Here is a 26,155-nt window from a genome sequence, read left to right as displayed (position 1 = left end):
AGTCACAGTTATGATTACTATGTATTTCCTTTTATTCTATTTTTTCACCTGTTTATACTTCTTTCTCTCTCCTTTCATTCTGAGCCTCCCTACCAATGTTTTACTTGACCATTTCCTCCTTCAATCTGCCCTCCCTTCAATCAACTCCCCCATTTGTGTCCCTTTTCTTTCTTACTTTCCTATAGAATAAGATAGACTTCTATATCCAACAAAGTATACATGTTATCTGAGCCAAATTTGATGCAAATAAGATTCAAGAATTCTTACCTCATTCTTCTTTCCCTCCACCATAATTGATCTTTCACATTTCTTCATGTTATATAATTTACTGTGTTCTGTCTCTTCCTTTAGTGCAGTTTTTTCTCATCCCTTAATTTGTTTTATTATATCTCATCAAAGTCAACTTATGCCCACATCCTCTGTCTAGATTTACTAACTAGCCTAATAGAGTCCTTAAGTATTATTTTCCCATGTAGGGATAGAAACAGTTTAATATTATTGAATAGTTACACATTTGTTTTTTCTTTCATGTTTACCTTTTTATACTTCTCTGGAGTCTAATGTTTGAAATTTGAATTTTCTGTTTAGTTCTGGTCACTATATCAGGAATGTTTTAAAGGCACCTATTTCATTGAATATCCATTTTTCCCTTGAAAGATTATGCTCAGTTTTGCTGGGTGGTTGCTTCTTAGTTAAAATCCAAACTCCTTTGTATTCTGGAATAAGCTTTCTGCTCCTTTAAAATAGAAGCTGCTAAATCCTGTGTAATGCTGGCTGTGATTCCCCATTTATTTCTTTTTGAATGTTTTCAATATTTTTTCCTTGATTTGGGAGTTCTGGAATTTAGCTATAATGTTCCTGGGAGTTTTCCTTTTGGTATCAATCTTAGGAGGTGATCAGTAGATTGTTTCAATTACTGTTTCACCCTCTGGTTCTAGAATATGAGAACAGTTTTCCTTGAAAATTTCTTGAAAGATGTTATCCATGCTCTTTTTTTTTTTTCTTAACCATAGCTTTCAGGTAGTACAGTAATTTTTAAATTATCTCTCCTAGATTTATTTTCCAAGTCAGTGAGGTATTTTACGTTTTCTTATTTTTTTCATTTTTTTGATTTTCTTTAATTGATTCTTGATGTCTCATAGTTATTAGCTGCCACTTACCCGATTGTAATTTCTTTTTCCTGAGGCAATTGGGGTTAAGTGACTTGCCTAGGAAGTGTTAAATGTCTGAGACCAGATTTGAACTCAGGTCCTCGTGACTTCAGGGGCAGCTAGGTGACACAGTGGATAGAGAACCAGCCCTGAAATCAGGAGGACCTGAGTTCAAATCTGATCTCAGACACTTAACTGTCCTAGCTATGTGACCCTGGGCAAGTCTCTTAATCCCAGTTGCCGCTGAGGGAACAACAAAAGAAAGAATTGAAGGTTTTATCACATGACAGAGACTTCGAGGAAGCTGTGACCCTAGGCAAGCCACTTAACTCCAATTGCCTCAGCAAAAATAAATAAACAAACAAACAAATAAGCAATTAAATAAATGAATGAATGAATAAAAAGAAACTATTTTATTCATTGAACTGTTGTATTTCTTTTACTTGGCCAATTCTGTTTTTTTAAAGAGTTCTTTTCTTCATTGAATTTTTTGTACATCTTTTCCCAGTTTTTTGTGTTTCCTTTATCAAACTGTTGACTGCTTTTTCATAATACTCTTGCATAAACCTTAATTTTTTTTCCTATCTCTCTTATTTGATCTTTAAAATTACTTCTGAGCTCTTTTTGGGCCTGAGAATTATTTATTTATATTTCTCTTTGAGGCTTCATGGTGTTTTGGCATTGTTGTCCTCTTCTGAGTTTGTTTTGAGCTTCCCTGTTACCAGAGTAACTTTCTATGATCAGGATCATTTATTTTGTTTATTTGTTTTGCGCATTATTCAAATTATATTTCTTGACTTTTAAAATTAAACTCTGTTTCTGGGTTATAGGGGGCACTTCCCCAAGCTGCTTTTTTAAAATTTATTTTTTAAAAAGTTCTCTACAGCAAAATAACTGTTAGGACATGTATACCTATATTGTATTTAATTTATACTTTAACATATTTAACATGTATTGGTCACCCTGCCATCGTGGGGAGGGGATGGAGGGAAGAAGGGGAAAAATTGGAACAAAAGATTTGGCAATTGTCAATGCTGTAAAGTCATCCATGCATATATACTTGTAAATAAAAAGCTACAATAATAAAAAAAAATTCTCAATAGTATTTTATTTTTCCAAATGCATTTATTAGTTTTTCCATATCCCCTGCAACTTTTGTCATTCTCCTTTTCTGCCATATTAGCCAGTCTAAAAGATGTGAGTTAGTACTTCAAAATTGTTTTACTGTGCATTTCTCCAATCATTTTTTTAAAAATATGGCTATATATAGCTTTATTTCATCTGAAAACTATTTATATCGATTGACTATCAACTGGGGAATAGCTCTTATTTTTGCAAATTTGACTCATTTCTCTATACATTTGAGAGATGAGACCTTTATCATAGAAACTTGCCTCAAAATTTTTTTTCACAGATATGATTGCTAACCTATTTCCTTCACACTACTTCTCTCCTGTTTATTCTATTCTTTCTTTCCTTTCACCCTGTCCCTCCTCAAAAGTGTTTTGTATTGACTAATATCTCCCTCGATTCACCCTCCCTTTTAAGAGCACCTTCCCCTTAAGATTTTCATTTTTGAAGGGTAAATTTTGAGAAGTAAATATACATTTTCAAACCAAACTACTATTAACCAGAAGTAACAATTCTACAAAATATGGGGAGTGATTTGATTTATTACAAAAGAAAGAAACATGCATGTGGGAACTTCTTATGACAAGAATCCCACCCTGTAGACAATGCCTTGTATATTGATGGGATACCACAGAAAGGAGAGATCACACAAAAATGTCATTAGTTTTTTTGGCTCCTGTATCATACTTACAGTCAACCTGCAGGAGACTAAAATCTTCAGGTATTTTTCAGCTAAATTGCTTTCTACCTACACCATTTCTAATATTGTGCTTATGAAACTGATTATTTTAATCTACATATAAGACTTTGCTTTAGACACATTAAATTTCACCTAAGATTTGAACCACTAATTTAAGCTCTCAAAGTCATTTTGAATCCTAAATCCATTTTCTGTAATCCTATCTCTCCCATATTTTGGCCATCTGTAAATTTTATGTCTACATTTTTAATCTAAGTGATAAAACTATGAAGTAATAGAGGACTAAGGACAGATCTCTTGGCATTCTACTAGAGAAATCTTTCGAGATGACATTATACTTTATTAATGACTACTCTTTGGATCCTGCCATTCAACCAGTTCCAAATCTACTAAACAGTACTATTTACTTAAGGCACCCCTCTTCATCTAGTCCAACATGACATTTTTAATGAAGCCATGCTGGTATTTTTCCATTCATTGCTTCTTTTTCTAGATATTCATTAACTATTTAGAATTTTGCCCAGAATTATTATCAAACTTAGATTATAGAATCCCTTCACTTAAGAAAAAAATGCACATAGTAAGTACAACAGAGGAAACAGAATCTTTTATCTATCCCATCCTTTTTGAACAAAGTAAACCCTTTTAGAGTCATATTCCAATTTTATGTCCTTAATAACCATTTTGTAAGTTTTTATATGGTGCTATAATAAGTTTTATTATTGTCAATGGCACAAAAAAGGGAGTGATAAAAAAAGAACACTGGATTAGAAGTCAGGAAAGATTTACTTTCCAGTTTTATTTTTGACAGCTTTGTGATTAAGGACATTTCATTTAACCTTTTTGAGTATCAATTGCCTTGCCTAAAAAATTGTTGATAAGATATATGTAAAATACTTTGCAAACTTTAAAGTAATATACACGTTAGTCATTATTATTGGTAGAATATAAACTGTTTGAGGGTAGAGTCTTTCATTTATATCTTTACATCCTTAATGTCTAAGTCGGTTCCTTTCATATAGATGTTTAATTAATATTTGTTGAATTGAACATGGAGACCAATACTATTTCATATTCTTTTCTACAATTACTTTTAAAATCTGGAGTAAAGGTACATTTTAATAACATTTGCTCAGTTTCATATTATATCTTATTTGTTATTTGTCTTTTGTCTTTAAAAGAGAAACATAATGACAGCATTTGTCTTACTATCTAGTCCAAGTCTTCTTGTTTACAGAAACTCACAAAGATTATGAGACTTGCTCAGGATCTTGCATTATGTAAATGACAGGACCAGGACTCAGGATCATAGATTGGAAGGGAGAAAGAGACATAAAGGCCGTCTAGTATGTCACCTTTGTTTTATATAGAAAGAAACAGAAACAGAAAGACGTTAGTACAATGTGCACAAGACTACATAAGTCATAAGAGGCACAGTGGGAGATGGATGCAATTATTCTGACTCCAAGTCTAGTATTCTTTTCACTATACCTTCCTGAGGAAAGTCTAGATCCAGTCTTCCTTTCATCACACCAGAGATACCACTCTTATCATATCTTTTTTTGCCTCAGATTTAGGTCGATCTCGAGAACTACAATATGTATATGTGGATAACAACATTCACCTAAAAGGCCTGCCTTCCTATTTGTATAATAAGGTCATCGGTTGCAGTGGGTAAGATTAATTTCATATTTTATATGATAATTTAGCTTTTTATGGGCAATTTTATTTCTGCTTTATTAATCAATAATTGTATAACTCCCAAAATCTCTGCTATTGATAATTGTAATATGAGATGTTTTTCATCAATGTAATATAGTTAAAAACAAAAAAAGGATAGAATTTCATATGTAAACATTTTATAGCATTAAACATTTGGCTTAGATATTAGCCTATTTAGAATATCTCCTGGACAAAAGAAAATAATTTCAGATTACTACAAACTTACAAACTCACTGAATTTAGAAAATCTAGCATGAATTTATAATTTTCTTCCTGTGCAATACTGCAGAGTATCTTTACAACAATTGATAGTTTATCATCTAGTACCATATATTCTGGAACCATTTTAAAATTAACATGTTAAATATTGCCCCAATACAGAACTTCATTCTAATAAGCCAGAATGATCACCAGCTAGCTATCTAGGATCAACATTGGTGCCTTTTGGCAAAACAACAAAAAAAAGTGTATTGCTAATCAGGTTTGGGGGGAAAAAATTGCTTCAATCTTGGCACTGAAGGAGAAATCAACAATGTTCATATTTGATTCTATTAAATCTTTGGCTACTTTAGTTCCTCTCACGTGCATACCATAGTGGTCTTACTATCATCTATTCAAGTCTAAACAAGCCATTTATCCCTCACTTGATCAATGTGTATGACTAACCTATAACTTAAATCTCCCAAAATGCTAGATATTATGTAAACAGGGAAGGAAGGGAAAGTCTTTTTGAAGAGGTAGGTTAGATATTTGTATTTAACAATTGTATATTAGATGGAAATTTCATGTTATGTGTTGTCCATTTGTATAGCAACCTGAGTGTTATCTTTATTTTTGTGCTAGAAATTAAGGACCTGGAAAAATAGCATAGTTCAGATTTGTCAATTTACTCAAAGCTAATATAATGTTAGTGACTGAAACAAAGTTAGAATTTCTAGAATCTTGATTTCAGAATGTGGTTCAAAAACACAGAATTACCTAATTCATAATTAGACACAGGTTAATTGCAAATGGTTGATTTGGAATGTATTAGTTTTTTAGTATATTTTCTATTTTTAAAAAAATTAAAGCACATTATATTAATTTTTTTCACATTATAATATGACTAGAAATTAAAATGTTAGAGCATTTGCATAATATAAGAAAAATAGGTAATGAAATTGATCATCCAAAGATCATTTTTCCAATTGTCTGTTTATATAAAGAAAGAATATAAACATCTACTTGAAGAGTCTTTTCTACTGGATCAGGATTAGAGGCTTTTCCACTGGATCATGATCGTAGCTTTTCCACTGAAATCCACTGAGGGGTCTGTTAGTCCCACGTTCAGGGTGCCAAAATGTTGGAGTTCAAGTGTTGGAGTTCAAGTGTTGGAGTTCTTGTTCTTCTATAAAATATTATAAAAGTTCTCTCTGGGTGCCTTCCCTGGAATCAGGATTTTGTAGGTCCCTGTTCGGGCGCCAAAATGTGGTGATATTGTTCCCAAAACGCAGCCAGGTGATAAAAGTTCAGATCTTTTATTATCTCCAATATAGCCCGGTTAGCTTAGAGGTCTATCTCTCTGCTTGGTTCCAAGAGCTCCCTCCGAATGTCGCCAAATCCAAAGGTTCTGTCCTTCAGCCTCTGCCTCTGCTTTCTTCAGCCTCCAACCAGCACAGAGATGGAATGAATCTCTTGTCTCCTTCACTTGGGGCTTGGCTAGCTTTCTGGTGAGTCTTTCAGACCAGCTTGGTCTCAGTGGGAGAAGTGCAGGAGCCCAGCCACCAACTACAGTGGGGTGAGATGAAGATGAATCTGGTTGTCCACTGAACTCTCGACTCGTAGCTTTTTCCTCTGAAAACTCTTCTGCCACCAGCCAGCCAAGTGGAAAATATTCTGCCTTGCCTCGGAGAGAGGGCTTCTGGCGTAATTCCGCTGAAATCTCGACTTGTAGCTTCTTCACTCTGAAAAACTTCTTTGACTGGCCCATTGAAGCTCTATTTATGCTCCTTCAAGAGAGGGATTGTGGGTTTACTTTGTGAAACTTCTATACTTGTGAACTCCAATGAGTAAAGGTGTGAACACAAGCCTTGTATTAATTAGTTCTACTTAGTACCTTGTTTCAGGTTCTGGCCCAAAACATCTTCTTGTAAGATTAGATCAACTCTAATTAGTTAGCAGTTTGTAAAGATTCCAACATCTACTTTTTTAACATGGAAAATAAACAATGAATTATTGGATTTTAGAAAATGTCTTGCTTAAGTGAATTTTATATGTTAAATTTTTATCACTCCAACATATCTTTATATTCTTGAGGTAATAACCCTATAGCTTCTTGAGAGTTATGTTAGCAAAATATAAGCTCTGGTAGGCATTTTGCAGCTAGAAAGTCTTCAAATGTCAGCTCAACAATTAACCTTTTGTCCAAGGAGAAGCTAGCCCAAATAGAGAGGTTTATCATCAGGTTGGGTGTGTGGTAATTATTTTTTGTTATTTAACTATAGCCAATTCTCAGAAACTACATAATAAATTGTAGAGGAGCTGTGATCAATGTCAGAGAAATAGTATACTGAAAAAGTGTATTCTGGAAATATTTTTAAAGTTTGTCATCCTCATAAATGACATACTCACGTAGCACTTTACAATTTACAAAATGTATTATATGTAGTCTGTAAGCTTATTTAATGGTCTTAACAACCCATGAGGGGGATAGTATGTCATTATCTTCATTTTATAAGTCAGAAAACTGAGAATTAAAAAATGTTGTTACTTGTTCATGATTAGACCATTAATAATTTTTTTCCTTTAAAAATATTTTTATTTATTTTGTTAAAATTTCCCAATAACTTGAAGCAAACTTTTTTTTTAATGATTACTTTATAATGACAACATTATTCCTTGCACTCGTTTCTTTTCCGATTTTTTTCCCCCTCCCTCCCTCCACCCCCTCCCCTAGATGGCAAGCAGTCTTTTATATGTTGGATATGTTACAGTATATCCTAGATGCAATATATGTTTGCAGAAGCAAACAGTTCTCTTGTTGCATAGGGAGAATTGGATTCAGAAGGTATAAATAACCTGGGAAGAAAAACTAAAATGCAGATAGTTCACATTTGTTTCCCAGTGTTCGTTCTTTGGGTGTAGCTGCTTATGTCCGTCATTTATCAATTGAAACTTAGTTAGGTCTCTTTGTCAAAGAAATCCACTTCCATCAAAATATGTCCTCATACAATATCGTTGTCGAAGTGTATAATGATCTCCTGGTTCTGCTCATTTCACTTAGCATCAGTTCATGTAAGTCTTGCCAGTCCTCTCTGTATTCATCCTGCTGGTCATTTCTTACAGAACAATAATATTCCATAACATTCATATACCACAGTTTACCCAGCCATTCTCCAATTGATGGGCATCCATTCATTTTCCAGTTTCTAGCCACTACAAATAGGGCTGCTACAAACATTTTGGCACATACAGGTCCCTTTCCCTTCTTTAGTATTTCTTTGGGATATAAGCCCAATAGAAACACTGCTGGATCAAAGGGTATGCACAATTTGATAATTTTTTGGGCATAATTCCAGATTGCTCTCCAGAATGGTTGGATTCGTTCACAACTCCACCAACAATGCATTAGTGTCCCAGTTTTCCCGCATCCCCTCCAACATTCATCATTATTTTTTCCTGTCATCTTAGCCAATCTGACAGGTGTGTAGTGGTATCTCAGAGTTGTCTTAATTTGCATTTCTCTGATCAATAATGATTTGGAACACTCTTTCATATGAGTGGTAATAGTTTCAATTTCATCCTCTGAAAATTGTCTGTTCATATCCTTTGACCATTTATCAATTGGAGAATGGCTTGATTTCTTATAAATTTGAGTCAGTTCTCTATATATTTTAGAAATGAGGCCTTTATCAGAACCTTTAACTGTGAAGATGTTTTCCCAGTTTGTTGCTTCCCTTCTAATCTTGTTTGCATTAGTTTTGTTTGTACAAAGGCTTTTTAATTTGATGTAATCAAAATTTTCTATTTTGTGATCAGTAATGGTCTCTAGTTCATCTTTGGTCACAAATTTCTTTCTCCTCCACAAGTCTGAGAGATAAACTATTCTATGTTCCTCTAATTTATTTATAATCTCGTTCTTTATGCCTAGGTCATGGACTCATTTTGAGCTTATCTTGGTATATGGTGTTAGGTGTGGGTCCATGCCTAATTTCTGCCATACTAATTTCCAATTATCCCAGCAGTTTTTATCAAATAATGAATTCTTTTCCCAGAAGTTAGGGGCTTTGGGTTTGTCAAACACTAGATTGCTATAGTTGACTATTCTGTCTTGTGAACCTAACCTTTTCCACTGATCCACTAATCTATTTCTTAGCCAATACCAAATGGTTTTGGTGACTGCTGTTTTATAATATAATTTTAGATCAGGTACAGCTAGGCCACCTTCATTTGATTTTTTTTTTCATTAATTCCCTTGAGATTCTCGACTTTTTATTGTTCCATATGAATTTTGTTGTTATTTTTTCCAGATCATTAAAATATTTTCTTGGAAGTCTGATTGGTATAGCACTAAATAAATAGATTAGTTTAGGGAGTATTGTCATCTTTATTATGTTCGCTCGGCCGATCCAAGAGCACTTAATATTTTTCCAATTATTTAAGTCTGACTTTATTTGTGTGGAGACTTTTTTATAATTTTGCTCATATAATTCCTGACTTTCCTTTGGTAGATAGATTCCCAAATATTTTATGGTATCAACAGTTATTCTGAATGGAATTTCTCTTTGTATCTCTTGCTGTTGAGTTTTGTTGGAGATGTATAAAAATGCTGAGGATTTATGGGGATTTATTTTGTAGCCAGCTACTTTGCTAAAATTATGAATTATTTCTAATAGCTTTTTAGTAGAATCTCTAGGGTTCTCTAGGTATACCATCATATCATCTGCAAAGAGTGATAGTTTGGTTTCTTTAGACCATTAATAATTGGCAGAGTTGATGACACAACCTAGTTCTTCTGACATCTAATTCATTTTTCTTCTATTATACCACAATACCACAGCAGTTTACATGACAACATAAATGTATTACTAACAGAAAACATAAAAATTTCATAGAAGAAAATAACTAATTGTGTAAATATACTAGTCACCTACATCCTTTAATGCACTAAATAATGATTACAGGATTATAGACTTAGAGGTCAAAGGGACCTTCAAGGTCATCAAATTTAACTCTTATATTTTACAGGAATTAAACTTAGGCAATAGTATGCTAGTAAGTGCTTGGCAACTAACTCTGGAAATGGATTCAGGAGACATGTTTAAGTTTAATTTGTATTATTCACAATTTCCCAATCATTTTTAAAGTCTGGACAATTAATAAAACAACTGATTTATTGTCATTGCTACTTTCTAATGTGTAAAAATTTAATAGGCAATTTTCACAAGCCATTATGAACTGGCTGAATCTAAATCTTCTTGATTCCCACTCTCTTATCCAGCTAGCCAATAATAATATACTTTAAATAAATCTTTGAATACAATAATTGATGAAAGGAGGGAGATAAAGGATGGTGGGGCACAAAGGGTGAGACTATAGGAATAGAATGTTTCCTGATTTACCTAAGGTTATGGCAGGGTTTCAGAGGAACTATGAACTGGATGGGAGGAGAGGGGGGAGGAAGCATTATATCTTTATTTTCAATAACATCTGACTAAAATTTGACATTTCTTTTAGTTATGAATATAAGCAACAAAACATTATTCTGAAAGGGGATCCAAAACATTATCAGACTTCCAAAGAGATCCATGGCAAACAAAAATATTAAATACTCCAGGACTAGACAATCTATTATTCCCTTCTAGTTCTATGATTCTGTGGCACTATCCATGCACTATCTTTTGTAAAATTTGTTTTATATCATGCTTTTTAGTAACAAAGTAATTTTAAATATAAATGATTTCCGTTTTAAATAATTTTTCAATAAATGTTCCATTTTTAGTAGCCAGATGATGCATGATATTTTTACAATTTTTCTTTGGCATTTGGTTCAGAGTTTGAATTAATTCAGAGACCACTGCATAGCAGAAATTTATATTGAAATATATGAGGTGTTTCAAAGCATAAATATTTCTTAGGATTTATTTTTATTTTTAAATTTGTTTCTCCCACTGAAAGAAAACAACAAAAAATAAAGCCTCTAGTACAGAGGTCCTCAAACTATGGCCGAGGGCCAGATGCGGCAGCTGAGGACGATTATCCCCCTCACCCAGAGCTATGAAGCTTCTTTATTTAAAGGCCCACAAAACAAAGTTTTTGTTTTTACTATAGTCCGGCCCCCCAACAGTCTGAGGGACAGTGAATTGGCCCCCTATTTAAAAAGTTTGAGGATCCCTGCTCTAGTACATAGTTGAATAATACAGGAAAACAAATACCCACCTTGGGCTGGTCTGAAAATGTATATCTTCTGCATTTTAAGCTTCTCTTTGCATCTGTCAAGAGGTAAATGGCATGTTTCATCTTCATTCTTTTGGACTTGTGACAGAATTTTGAAATCTTTCACCATCTGCTCTCTCTTTCCCCTCTCCTTTCTTCTCTCTCTCTCTCTCTCTCTCTCTCTCTCTCTCTCTCTCTCTCTCTCTCTCTCTCTCTCTCGCGCGCGCTTTCCGTCTCTTTGTAACCAATTGGCCCTTTCCCCCTCTTTAACCATATTATGTTTGCTTCTTTTCTTATAGTTCTTCATATATATATGTATATATATTTATACATATATATGTATATATCCCTCTTCAGGGTAAAAATTCTAAAAAAAATTCTCCTTAAATTAATAATTCATATATTTAGATATTGTTATATAATATATGTATATATATTTTGATCTCATATCTGATACAGCTCACAACTCAACTCCTCCTTCTCATCCTCTATGTCATCTGTCCCTTCAACAAGTTTTTCATTTTGCTTAAAGACTGAAATTGACTAAAATAATGTCTTCCCTTTTACTTAAGTATTTTTACTTTAGTTCATTTGGGTCTATTATCGATTGTCAGACATTAAAATTAACTAGTCAACCATGAGTTAATGCTACTCTTTATCTCTTTGTCATTTTTTAAAAATCAATTTAAGAGATAATGAGAACCAGTCAGGTATAGTGAATAGAAAGCCTAGCCTAGGAGATAAAAAGACCTGGCTTTAGGACCAGCTTTTTGACACATTCTGGCATACAAATCATGTAGCATTTCAGTATCCTAGGCAACTATGTAAGACTAGCAGTTAAGAAAAGGTGTTGAGCTACATTTATAGAAGGAGTTCCCAATTCCAGTGAAATCCCAGATCTTGTCCTTTTCCCTCTCCCTAAAAGGGAACCTTATGGGTAACATGTCTCTCTTAACTTCCTCTTGCCATCTCTCCCAGAACATCCCAGAACCCATCCCAGAAAGCCAGACTGGGAACCACTTGGGACTACCCTTCTCCTCTTGGTCTTCCTTCTTTTTTCTTCCTTTGGCTTATGTTGTCCCAGAGTTCATCCCGAATAGCTGGATTCCTGGGAAGATCCATCAGCACAGGGACATCCTGTCCTTTTGCTTTTTCTCTGGGAAGAAGTACCCATAAGTCATCTGAGTTCCTTGACTTAATGTGGGTGACCTGGAAGTTACCAGTCCTATTCTGGTGTGATAGAGGATCATTAAGCTTTACTATCTACACTGCCATTGTGTCATAAGGTTCTCAGGGCTTCATTATGTTCTCCAAATCTATATTTTACTGGATATTTTCTCCATTGTTTTCTGACCTACTTACCACAGGGCCCTCAGAACTTCTAAACCTTTCTATCTACTCTGCAGCTGAACTTTTTGTCTAATGTGTGTCTCCCACAAGAGTGAGAGTGTCAAGCAGAACTGTCTTGCTTTTTTTCTAGTTTTCCCCTATGTTTAGCACAGTGGTTGGTACAGAATATGTGTTTAATACATGTTTTTCTTAATCATTTATGAAAGATCATATCTTCTCTCTGATTTCAAAAACAATTGTAGCTAAATCTTGATTCTTTAGGAAGTATTGATACTTTTTAAATTATCTAAGCTCTTTGCTTCTCTTTTTTAAAACTATTTCACTATTCATTTGTTCCTCTACCAGATGGTGGGCAGGGCAGGAAAAAGAAGAAGAAATAACATGTCATAGCAGCCCTGAGTTTGAAAAAAACACAAACTTTTTGTTAAAGGAAGAAATAACATTGAAACTTGCATTAAGTTTTGCTCTATTTATCTATTTAACAAACATTAGAATAAATTTGAAGTCATGTCATAGAATTTATATTTGAAAGGAACAATAGAGATCATCTATAATTATGTTAATGTAATAAGCTTACATATCTAGATCATTCATAAAAAAAAACTTCCTCATTCTTCTACTCAAAGTAGATGTTACAACTTTCCTATAGATAAGAAAACTGAGGCATATAGGGGTTATTTACCCAGGATAATATAAGTAGTAAGTAAATGTTAGCACTAGGATTCAAACCTACATTTTTCTTGACTCTAAATCTAGTATTTCTCCTGCATCTCACTCCTTTACAAAAAGGAATATGGCATAGCTTGATCATAGGATCCCTCTCGTCACAGTATCAAAAGAAAAGGGATTTAACCATAAGATACCAATGTTTTTACTTATGTGGCAAATGCAATGGGAAAGTAAATATTTGGGGGGGGAGGGGATTGCTGATCCTTATAGAAAACTTAGAATTTTCATAGGATCATGCAAAAGAAAAGAGAAAAGCAATAATATATAAATTTCAAAGTGACAAAATAATGAAGTTTCAATGCTTTGAGTCCATAAATGAATCATTGCCTTTGTATGTGTATATGTGTGTGTGTGTTTTCTGATAGTATATCTATCTTCTATAAAGATTACATGACTTTAAATACACATGTAAGTAAAGTACCTAAAATGCCCATATCTAAAAATGAAAATAAAAATGAAGAATAATTGGAAATTGAGGGAATGCCCATCACTTGGGGAATGGCTGAATAAATTATGAATGTGGTAGATATAAATGTGATGGAATACTATTTGCTATAAAAATGACAAGGGGGATGATTTCAGAACAACCTAAGAAGATGCAAAGTGAAGTGAGCAGAACAAGAACAGACACATATTATAAAGACTTATCTACTCTGATCAATATGGTATTCCAGGACACTTCCTTTAAAAGGACTCATGATGAAAAATGCTATCCACCTTGAGAGAGAACTGATGAACTTTTCAGTGTAGATTGAAGCATGCTTTTTGACTTAATTTTTCTTGTTTCTCTCTCTCTCACACACACACACATACACGCACCCATATACACACTATGGCTAATGTGGAAATATCTTTTACATAACTTAATATGTATAATTAATATTCATATATCTTGTCTTCTTAATTGGTGGTGGATGGATAGAATAAAGGAGTGAATCTAGAACTAAAAAATAATTTTTAAAAAATATATCCATTCTCTTTGACTTAGAGACTGTTACTAAGGATATATTCCAAAGAAATTGTTGATAAAAGAAAAGGCTTCCTACACTTAAAAATATTTACAGCATCCCTGTTATCAAATTACTGGAAACAAAATAGATGTTTATCTCTTGGGGAATGGTTAAACAAATTGTGGTACATGCATTTATCATGATATTAATAACTTATCAGAAACAACCAATATTATTACTACAGAGAAAGATGGAAAGACCTAAGTGAGCTGATAAAAAGTGAAGTAAGTAGGACTAAAACTATTTTATACATGACTTCAATAATTTAAATGAAATTAACTATTCTAAAAACCAAAATTTTTAAATAAAATTATAAAGAACAAGCATGATCCTAAAAGAGAACTATAATTCACGTAACTTTCATCTTAACCATTTTTTTTCCCTTGCTTCCTCCATCTCCTTGTAACTTTTGCAGCACTGGTTACACTTTTAATCTTTGTCCCAACTCACCAAAAAGATCAGAGTAGAGGAACTGGAATATTTCTTTTCTCCTATTGCTTCTTCTGGACTCAACCTCTATCAAAGTAATTTAGCAACCTCCCCTGGTTGCTAAATTCATTCAGTCTATATTTGTCACCCAATCAAGATTCTGGTGGAGATTCTCCTTCCTTTCTCAAATAGTGCATTGCATGGCTTTTTCTTTGTCTTTCTCTCCCCAATTCTACCTCATACTGTGTGATCCAACATACATATTGATGCCTCCTCAAATTTTCTGATCTTCTTGTTACTCAATTTACTCATATCCTAGTTTCTACACCTCAACCACATCTCACCTACAAACAGAAATGATTGTATCTTTGATCTTGTCAACACCATTATGTTCCTGAACCCTAAAATTCCTTAACTTGAGCAAAATCTATTGTCTATCCACCTCTCCTGTCTTGTAATTCCAAATCTTGTCCTTTCACATGATAAACTCCAATCCATCTACCCATCAGTTCTTTCCTAAGGCATCATTCCTTCACTGGCTACAAACTTCTTTGCCATCTTGACTTTATGGCAAACCAGTTCACACCACATTTTTCTCTTTGCTTTAATCCCTTTTTCCTTATCATAAGAATATCCTGTGGAAAAACTTGTGCTTACAGACCCTAGCCTTGGTTTACCTCTGTAATATTCTTGTCTAAAATATAATGTTCTTTGGGAACAGGTTTCTTGGGGGGCTTCTAGAGGCAGTCTTCCTTTTAGTTTAGAGTAATCACCCCATATGCAGCCAGGAGTTAAAGTCCAAATCCTTTATTGTTTCCTTCAAAGTCCTGTCTCTTTTCGTTGGGCCCAGTTAACTTTCTTAGAGTTCCAAGAGCTTAAACTGCCTTCTCTGGCTTGTGAATCTCCTGGACTGAATCCTGGCTTCTGAATCTCCTGGCATGAATACTGGTTGAGCTTATATATGCTCTCTTAAAGGTGTGAATCTTGTAGAACTCTATTAAGTACTAAGTACATAATCATTGTCTTTATCAATTCCAGTGACTTAGCACCTTGTAATAATCCTAACATCTCCCGCTTTCACGCTTTCCCTGACTGCTCAAAAAAGGGGTGAAAACACCATAAAAAGGAGGTGATCATGACCTCCCCAACATCTCAGGAAGGGAGATGAAAACACCAAAGGAAATGGGAAATTAAATCAGATTAGTGGGTTTCTGAAGGGTCTCGCTCTTAAAACAGGTATACATAAATCCATCACTATGGGAGGTATTACATAATTACATAAGCATATAGCAATATAACACAGGCTAGTAGTGATGTAACAATATGAATCAACATGAGGAATTATAAATGTCCATAAGTCCTAGAAATAGTCCAAAAGGAATATTTTGTCCATTAGTTCATGTGCCAGGAATCCAATAATTCCTGCAAGTTTTCAAGTCCTGCAATAGTCTCATCAACAATTTTTCATCTCAAAGAATCCAATGATTCCTGCTGGTTTTTAAGTCCTGCAATAGTCTCATCTTGTGTTAGGGAATCCAATGATTCCTGCAGATTTTATTCTTAGGTCTTCTCCTTTGTTTCCATATTTTTCTCTTTTTCTGTCTCTCTCTGATAGACAAGGTAAATATGGCTTGTTGGCACCCATCTAATTCCTTCTCCATCTGTAGAAATACAAGCAAACCCTCTTCCCCAAGCAATTAACCTATCTGGTCCCTTCCATTCACCACTTTCTGGGTCTCTCCACATGACCTGACGATTACCTAAAGATAGTGGAGCTGCTCTCACTGGATACTGCCCTTCTGATGAGTTATAAAACCTGTCTGCTGGAGCCAATACATCTTTATCAAAAATTAAAAAAAAATAATGATATAGAGAATTATCTGATACTGAATGAAGCTTTAAAAAAATAACAAAACCTTGCTGACTAGATTCATTTACAATGTTATATTATATGATCTCAAATGGACAGACACTGCAGCAAAGCAATCCTTTTACATAAATATAATTCACTATCCCACTCACTACAGTGACTTTTCCAGACATTTATATTACTCCTCAAACATTGTATGGCTCCCTCTCCCCACACCTTCTCAACTAAGAACCTTGCTTCACACTTCATTGAAAAAAAAATAGGTCATTTGTTCAGAGTTCCATATTCTTTGCTCTCCTTCATCTCATATCATACAGAATTGTAAACTAAGGGGATGTTCATCAATTGAGGAATAGGTGAACAACTGGAACACCATTGTAAGAAATGATGAAGTATATGATCTAAGAAAAAGCTGAGAAAACTTGTATGAAATGATACAAAGTTAAATGAATAGAATGAGGAAAATATCTTATGCAATAATAACAATATTGTAAAAATAATCAATTCTGAAAGACTTAGTAACACTGAGCAAAGCAACTAATACTGATTCTCATTGTACATTCTATATACACTGTATGTAAAACATATAACATATACTTATTTATAATACATATACACTACATTTAATACATATATTTTATATATTTGGAAATAAGACAAAAGGAGAAAGTATAGCACAGTAAAGAAAAAAGCAATCTCTTTTTTAAGTTCCACCTCTGACACATTATTGGCTCTATGACTCTGAGTAAGTTACTTAAACTTTATCAGGATCCCAGGCAGCTGTCCAAGACTTTAAGTTACAGAGAAGGATTAGAAGGGAAAGATTCCTCTTTAGGTGCTGAAATTATGGTTAAAAAACAAAAACACCACCTAGAAAACTTTACATGTAATTAACTAAATTTATGTGTATTCAAAGCAGTTTAACTATAATGACAAAAAGAAATTCTTAAAACTGGCTACAGTATTAGGACATTTTATTATTTTCTTTTAATAAGTTTTCTCCACTTATCACTTAAGGTTAGTGTTTGTACTACAGAAGTCACTAAATTAAAATAAGAATTATTGTTACATTTTATTTTCATTTGTTGATTTAACATTTGTAAAAATGATATTTGTCTTCAGAAATCTAGATAATTCATCAAAGCAAAGACAGACTCTAGCAGTTAAAATTTTAAGGGAAAAAAAGAAAAGGGAACTGCATTCATTTGACCCTATATATTCCAATGTATTATGTTTCAATACATTTATAAGTTTCACTCATTGTGTAAAAAAGAAACAGTAAATTGCTAAGAAGATGATGTCCAATATATCATTGAGAATTTAGACAAGCTTAGGCACTTTAAGCTAGAAAAAGCTTCACAAAATTCTTAAACTTTTATAGTAGCAAGGAGGGTTGTGTCTTAAGAGAATAAAAAAAAAAGTAAAGTGAAAAATTATAACATTCAAAAAAGGATCAACACATCAGCCTTTAAATCTAGTAGACCTCTGGTACAATAAAATGCTTATCAAAAAGTTAATATAAATGTATTAAACAGAAGAGGAAAGTTTTAGGAATTTAACCAGGGACAAGTAAGCTAACTACCAGTCTACCAAAGCCTTAGATTCTGACAAGTTAGGACAACCAGTGTTTATGCTGAGTATGTTATACCTCTAAGCTATGTTTATTTCTATAAAGATACTGTTGTCAGGGAAGACCAAAGAAAAATGTATCCAACCAAATAACTTGTATTAATTAAAGAAGTATCAAGTATTAGCTCTGCTTTTGGTCTATGATTATTCTGAAGTACAGCAAAAAAAAAAAAAAAAAAAAAAAAAAAAACCTAAAAAAACCTAAAAAAACTTTTAAAAAACCCCACAGTATTTTAACATTTGCAGCCTCTTAGAATAATTAAATATGTTTCCTTAACTACATTAACACAAAAAGTACTAAGGATAAATGATTTTATCACCTAATTATCAAGAATAATTAGTTGCAATAATTGCCAGGTGGCTCATTTGGGGAAAGGGGGAGTTAACCTAGCTTTGCTGAACCCAGGAATCTTAGCCTATAAGAAATTCTGTTTCACTCTGTGATGTAGTGCATGCCTTTATCCAGGTTGCCATATGTGTTGCTCTGGTATCATGTTCTAGATATCTTTTACTTCAATGTACTAAAATTCCTAGTCATCTCTTTGAATATTTCACTTTTTATCACTTCTACCTATCACACTCCTTCAAGACTCATTGCACATTCCACCTTTTCCATAAACTTTTGCCTCTGCTTTAGATCTCTCAGATTCCCTACAGAATTATAATTTATACTAGACAATTTGGTCTTGTATTGTTTGTTCATTTCATGTGTTTTAGTTTGGTTTCCCTACTAGATATTAAGGTCCTAATAGGCAGACCTCATGTTACATATTTAGGTTGAGTACAGTATTTCAGTTTTTAGTTCAAGAGATTCTCTTGCATGACCAAGTAAAAAAAGAAGTAGTAAAATACTGGGGTACTAACAAAAATGGCTATGTTGCAGCTTAGTCAAGTAGACTTGGAATTTATAGGGAACATAAAATGAACTAAATATTTGAGAGTTACAAGTACTTTGTTGTTGATTTAATAAAATAGGTATTTTTTTTTGGGGGGGGGAATACGATCTGTCAGAAGGAAACAAATGCCTTCAGGTTTTCTGAGGAAATGGCAAAGACCAATAGAGTTTTGGGGGGGAAATGTGTATTCTATTACATACACCTAATATATCATTGGAGCCATTGAAAAACGGAAAGCAAAAGTAGGGAACATGGCTTACAAAGGTATGTATTGTGGCTAACATAGGCACCATTTTGATTTAAAACATTACAGTTTTAGGAATAAAAGATTACTAAACAGGCATATGATAAAAGAAAATAATCAAAAGGCAAGGAGACAGCTCTAATGTAGATCCAAAAACAGAGAAGAATATGTGGAACAGATGGCATTTCCAAAATCCTTAAGTCCTATGGTAGCAATAAACAGATCTATATTTGACTGAGGCCAAAATCATTGCTGTTAGCTATTATTTAATCTGAACAGCAATACACTCCTGTTTCCTTGAATTTTTCCAATGAAAATGATTCTGTTTTTCTAATTTATTTTACATTTATGTTTTATGAGGGAAGGAAAACATACTTACATAACATATAATAATGTCTCATATCTCTGAAGGCTATATTTCTAGCAAAAATCCAGAAAAGCAAGAAGGTTAAAAAAGAAAAAAAACCAAGTACCTGATGACAAAAGGAAGCATCTCCAAAGCAATGTACAAAAACCCATGAGAAACACCAGAGATCTCAAGAACACATTTATGAGAAAGAAGCACCAATGATAACAGATTCACAGGGCAATTAATGTATGAGATTCATCTATTTTTTTCTCTAAATTCATAAGGAAGAATGGAGGAGTACTTTGTATTCATTTTATATATGGTCATATATGTACATGCTGTATCCTCCATTAGCATGTAAATTCTTTGAGGATACTATTTCACTTTTAACATTTATCCATAGCACTTAGCACAGTGGTTTGTATATAGTAAGCTTTTAATAAATATGTGTTAATTGATAATAGCAGAATCCTATTGAAGTTCCATAAACTGGAATGTTTGGTCAATTTATCAATATTGCTAGGAATAAATCAAACATTCTCAAAAACATATGATGTGTGCAGTTTTGTCTTTTTTGTAAATAATTATTGGTATCTTTTATTTTTACAATAATTAAATTTCCTGAAGTATGCTTCCCCTTCTAGAGAAGAACTCCTTATATGTTTTCTTTTTAAGAGAAAGGAAAAAAAAATCAACAAAGCTAATCAACATTGAAACAATGGACAACATATGCAATGTCCCACACTTTTGCAAGCAAGCAATGAGAATTTATTAAGCGCTCTACTATATAAGTGCTGTCAATACAAAGAAAGGTGGGGGAGTCTTGCTCTCATGGAGCTCATCTTTTAAGAGAGACAAAATGCAAACAGCTAAGCGCAAACAAGATCTTCATGTGGAAAGAATTATGGTTAAGGAGAGCTAAGAAATGCTTCTTACAGAGATGAGACTTTAGCTGAGACTTAAGGAAGAATAGAGAAATGGAGTTCCAGAAGGTAAGATTGAATAGAGTGTTTCATGTGTGAAAAATATGGGGGTTAAGATAGAAAGTGAGGAGTCAGAGATGACACTTTTAGTTGTGAGCCTAAGTGAGTGGAAAGAGGGCAGTACTCTTATTGGACAAAAAGGGAGTTTGGAAGTGAGAAGAGTTTGGAAGGAAAGATAATGAGTTCAGTTTAGAACATGTTGAGTTTGAGATATTCATTAATGGTATATACAAGCCTGGAAGTTTGGCCTGGAAAAACAGATATGAGAATCAACTACAAAGAGATAGTAATTGAACACATAGGAATTAATTTCTATCATCAAAAAGAAAGCAAAGAGGGAGAAGAAGGTTCAGATCCTTGTAGGCCACCTATATTTTGGGGCATGACTTAGATAAAGCCCCAGCAAAGGAGACTTAGGAATTAGACAAATAGGAAGAGAACTAAGAAAGAGCAATATCACAAACCCGAGAAGTAGAGTATTAAGAAGAGGATGATTTACAGTGTCAGAGGCTGCAGAGAGATCAAGAAGGATGAAAACTGAGAAAAGACCATTAGATTTTTAAGTTAAGAACTCATTGGCAACTTTGGAAAGAGCAGTTCAATTGAAAGAGCAGTCAGAAGTCAGACTAAAGAAAGGTGAGAGTAAGAAGGTAGGAAGTAGGAACACCTCTTATAGATGGTCCTTTTTTTTTTTTTTTAACTTGAAATAGTTTATTTTTAATATAATATATTTTATGCTATATCCTGGCCACAATGAAAAAAAAAAAGGATAGAATCAATATTGGTTAATTAAAACAAGCAACATAAAGAGTGCATGCAAGATTATAAATCCACAACACATCATATCTTTACTGAGAGGAAGCTGATTTATTTATTCATCTGAATTCTAGAGTCAGATGGGTCATTGAAATGTATAGTTTAATTTTTTAAAATTAAAACTAAACCCATTATCTCCCATTTTCACTCTTTTTTAATGGTAGTGTTGCTCTCTTGGTGGTTTTTCTTTTGTTTTTTACTTTCTTTTTTTTTTTTTTCTTTGTTCCTTTTTTATTTTTTAAATAACTTTTTATTGACAGAACCCATGCCGGGGTAATTTTTTTACAACATTATCCCTTGCATTCACTTCTGTTCGGATTTTTCCCCTCCCTCTCTCCACCCCCTCCCCCAGATGGCAAGCAGTCCTATACATGTTAAATAGGTTACAGTATATCCTAGATACAATATATGTGTGCAGAACCAAACAGTTCTCTTGTTGCACAGGGAGAATTGGATTCAGAAGGTATAAATAACCCGGGAAGAAAAACCAAAATGCAAGCAGTTTACATTCATTTCCCAGTGTTCTTTCTTTGGGTATAGCTGCTTCTGTCCTAGATGGGCCTTCTTAAATAATTTACCCAAGAAAAGGAAGAGAAGACATTAAGGATGATAATTATTGTGGATGGATGAATCAAATGAAGATTTTTTTTTTTTGAGAATGAAAGAGATATGGTTATATTTGTAAGAAGTAGAGAAGCAAAAAGATATTACAGAAGGCTTTTGGATAAGATTGGAAGAAGTGAGATCACTTATGTATGCAGAGAGCTTTGTCAACTCTCCTACCACAACCAGTGAATTGGGGGTGATGATTGAAAGTATAATTGGTGCTGAGAATGTTGGCCAGGTAAGTTCTGTCATCTGGAAGGAGTCAGATCTCAGGGAAATTTAAAAAAATGCAAGTGAGAAAGGAAAAGACTTAAGACTGAAAGAAGTATTCTTAACTTTAACAGAGGCATTCCTGAGAACACAGTGGAAAGGATGGGAAGATTGGAGTGGGAAGTGAAGTCATAGAGTGGAGCTGGCATGAGGGAAATGGGAATTAGGGAGCAGGCAGAGAGAGATAAGAGAACAGGATTTATACAAGAATAACCATAGAATAATATAATATTGTGATAGAGAATATAATGAACTTGGGGGTGGGGAATACTGATCACTGAGAAATGAGTTTCTGGTTTTTTAATCATATAGAGGTGAGGAAGATTGCTAGCAGAATAATAATGATTCTAGGCCTTCTCCTGTGGTGAGATTTGGACTCTAAGTTGAGTTTTCCCAAGGCATTAGGCAGTGGTTATTTTTATCCTTTATTCCTAAAGTAAACTATGACATCAGGGATGTGATGCTATGGTATGCAAGTAATTTAAGTGAGTTAGGGTTGTACACAGTCACCAGACTTACTTTCTCCTCCAGAGAGGTCCAAAGACAAGACACGGATCTGAAGGACTAATTCTCATAGATTGACCAACAGTAGGTCCCAGGCCAAGCCCCATTTTGGTCATTGTGTGGACCCTGATTGGCTCAAAGTGAATGTAAATAACAATTGTTTCTGCTTTGGCCAGAAACTCTGAGGATCTTCCCCTCCCAAAGTGAAATACATACAAATATATATATTTGACTAGGTAAAAAAGGCCATTCTCTGCCACATTTCTTGCCCAGGTTTGATCACTTGATTGGGCTTTGCCTCACTCAATCTTAGATTAGGTTATGCTATATATAGTTGGGTAAGAGGAGAAACATACCACCCAGGGACAAGGTAACTATTATGGAATTGTGGGAGACCTAAAAGGTAAGTAACTGCAGTAGAATGAATGGCCCTGACAGAAACCTTCCAGCAGTCTTGTCAAGGATTATGAAGGGTTTAGAAATCACTGAGAAGAGAGAAACTGGAAACCCATAGTGTAAAGTCTTCTCAAGGACTTTACCTAAGAACAGGAAGAGCCATAATTCAGAACACAGCCAACAGTGATAGTTGGATTAAATAAAGTTGGGTTTCCCCGCAAGGATTGAGAAGACATGACCATGTTATTAAGCAGAAAATAACAAGAGGTTGAACATTAGAAAGAAATTAGGTATAATAGCAAGGGTAACTTGATGGAGATGAGAAGAAATGGGGTCATTGTAAATGTTTGTAAATGTAGAGTGGTTTTCATTGACCAAAAAAGAAAAAAAAAAGTGTTTTGTTTCATATAAGACAGAGATAAGGAGATAATGGAGGGGATGGCATCTGAGTGATGTGTGATAAGGAAAGGAAAAGAAGGTCTTAGTTCATGACTTCAATTTTCTCAATGAAATATGAGGCAAAGTTCTTAGCTAAAAGTTTGGGAGTGTATTGGGTTTTGTGAAATTTGAAAAAGTATGAGGCAATGTCCTTAGCAGCAACAGTAGTTCAGGAAGCCCATCACTTCTCACCTATACTTATTTCAATAACTTTCTAATTCCTCTCCTTGCCTAAAATCTTTTCTCACTCCAATTTAATCTCTACTCACCTGCCAAGCTGAATTTTATTGAGCACAAATCTTCCCTCTCTCTCCCACTTAAACTCTAATGGTTTCCTAATACCTCCAGGATCAAATATAAAATCTATTACTAATTTAAAGCTTTTCATAACTCAATCTCTTCCTACCTTTTCAGTCTTCCTATATTTTAATCTTTATACATCAATAATGTTGACATGCTCAAAGGATATGAACAGACAATTCTTAGATGAAGAAATTAAAACTATTTTTAGCCATATGAAAACATGCTCCAAATCATTATTAATCAGAAAAATGCAAATTAAGACAATTCTGAGATACCACTACACACCTGTCAGATTGGCTAGAATGACAAGGAAAGATAATGCGGAATGTTGGAGGGGATGTGGGAAAACAAGGACACTGATACATTGTTGGTGGAATTGTGAACACATCCAGCCATTCTGGAGAGCAATTTGGAACTATGCTCAAAAAGTTATCAAACTGTGCATACCCTTTGATCCAGCAGTGTTTCTACTTGGCTTAAACCCCAAAGAGATACTAAAGAAAGGAAAGGGACCTGTATGTGCCAAAATGTTTGTGGCAGCCCTGTTTGTAGTGGCTAGAAGCTGGAAAATGAATGGATGCCCATCAAGTGGAGAATGGTTGAATAAATTGTGGTATATGAATGTTATGGAATATTATTGTTCTGTAAGAAATGACCAGCAGGATGAATACAGAGAGGAATGGCGAGACTTACATGAACTGATGCTAAGAGAAATGAGCAGAACTAGGAGATCATTATATACTTCAACAACGATACTATATGAGAATGTATTCTGATGGAAGTGGATTTCTTCAACAAAGAGATCTAACTCAGTTTCAATTGGTCAAGGATGGACAGAAGTAGCTAAACTCAAAGAAAGAACACTGGGAAATTAATGTAAACTTCTTGTATTTTTGTTTTTCTTCCTGGGTTATTTATACCTTCTGAATCCAATTCTCCCTGTGCAACAAGAGAACTGTTCGGTTCTGCACACATATATTGTATCTAGGATATACTGTAACCTATTTAACATGTATGGGACTGCTTGCCATCTGGGGGAGGGGATGAAGGGAGGGAGGGGAAAAATCGGAACAGAAGTGAGTGCAAGGGATAATGTTGTAAAAAATTACCCTGGCATAGGTTCTGTCAATAAAAAGTTATAAAAAAATAATAATGTTGACATGCTAGTTTACTTGCTTTTCTTGGCATAAGTTATTTTCTCTCCCTTTTCTATGCCTTTATCCTAGATGTCCTACATTCCATAGGCTCTTCTTCCTCATTTTGGCCACTTAATTTCCCTAATTTTCTAAGCTCAAAGTTCATCATCTACATGAAGCCCTTCCTAGTACCCCCAGCTGCTAAATCTTCCCCTTTTCAGTTTACTTTGAATCTTTCTATAAATATTTTATAAACTTATTGATGTCTATGTTGTGTCCTCCATTAGATTAGAAGCTTGCCATCAGAAACTGTTTTTGTTTCTCTACCTGTTAACATACTGCTGCTCGACATGTAGTAAGTATTTAACAAATGCTTGCTGCCCAACTGACAAAGTGGTAGGACAAAAGTGGGCTGACTGGACTACTTTCAAAAAAGGACCTCAGTGGCTGGTATTTTATCCTGCCAGGTGATCTTCATAATTTTCCTAAGACAATTCAAATGGAAGCGATTCAGTTTCCTGGCATAGCACTGGGAGATTTCAAAGGAATACAACAATGAGGTCAACACAGCAGCTCTAGACCTTCAGTTTGGTGGTCAATCTAATACCTCTCCTCTCCCACACTTTCCTTCAGAACCAGCTATTTTCAAAGAAATTATGTAGGCTTTAAAATATACAGTAGTAAAAAGGTATTATGAAGGAGATATTTGCTTAGAAAAGAAGATGGGCTGTTCAGAGGGCAAGAACAAGAGATGATATAAATGAACACTCAGTGTGCCACTAGTGCCCTTGTTACATTAGGAGAAAATAAGAACAATCTCCAGTGTGTTAGGTGGACACCCTGTGACAATTTTTGATATAGTATGATTGAAACCTATAAGATGGGCAGACATGGATAGGTCAAAATTCTGCATAATTAGAAAACCAATGAGTTCATCTATCTTCTAATACTGAAGATTAAATGAGAGAATATGTGGAAAGCATTTCGTAACCTTTAAAGCAGTAGGTAAATATTAGATAATATTCAAAATACATAGATAGGTTGCAGGTTTGACTAAGGAGTACAAATCCAGAAGTTGG

At 34.1% G+C, this 26,155-nt stretch overlaps 1 protein-coding gene across 1 annotated transcript in view; it reads left to right on the top strand.

Moving 5' to 3' along the window:
• LRRC28 (leucine rich repeat containing 28) overlaps positions 1-26,155 on the top strand; it is a 183,212-nt gene that overhangs the window by 137,335 nt on the left and 19,722 nt on the right. The window contains exon 7 of the mRNA XM_051981023.1: positions 4,554-4,656. Within this exon, the coding sequence (XP_051836983.1) occupies positions 4,554-4,656 (103 nt within the window). The remainder of the gene's footprint in view (positions 1-4,553; positions 4,657-26,155) is intronic.

This window comes from Antechinus flavipes, chromosome 2 (genome assembly GCF_016432865.1).
Source record: "Antechinus flavipes isolate AdamAnt ecotype Samford, QLD, Australia chromosome 2, AdamAnt_v2, whole genome shotgun sequence".
Classification (NCBI taxonomy): domain Eukaryota; kingdom Metazoa; phylum Chordata; class Mammalia; order Dasyuromorphia; family Dasyuridae; genus Antechinus; species Antechinus flavipes.
The sequence above is the reverse complement of the archived record's forward strand: the minus strand, read 5'-3'. Positions and strand labels throughout refer to the sequence as shown.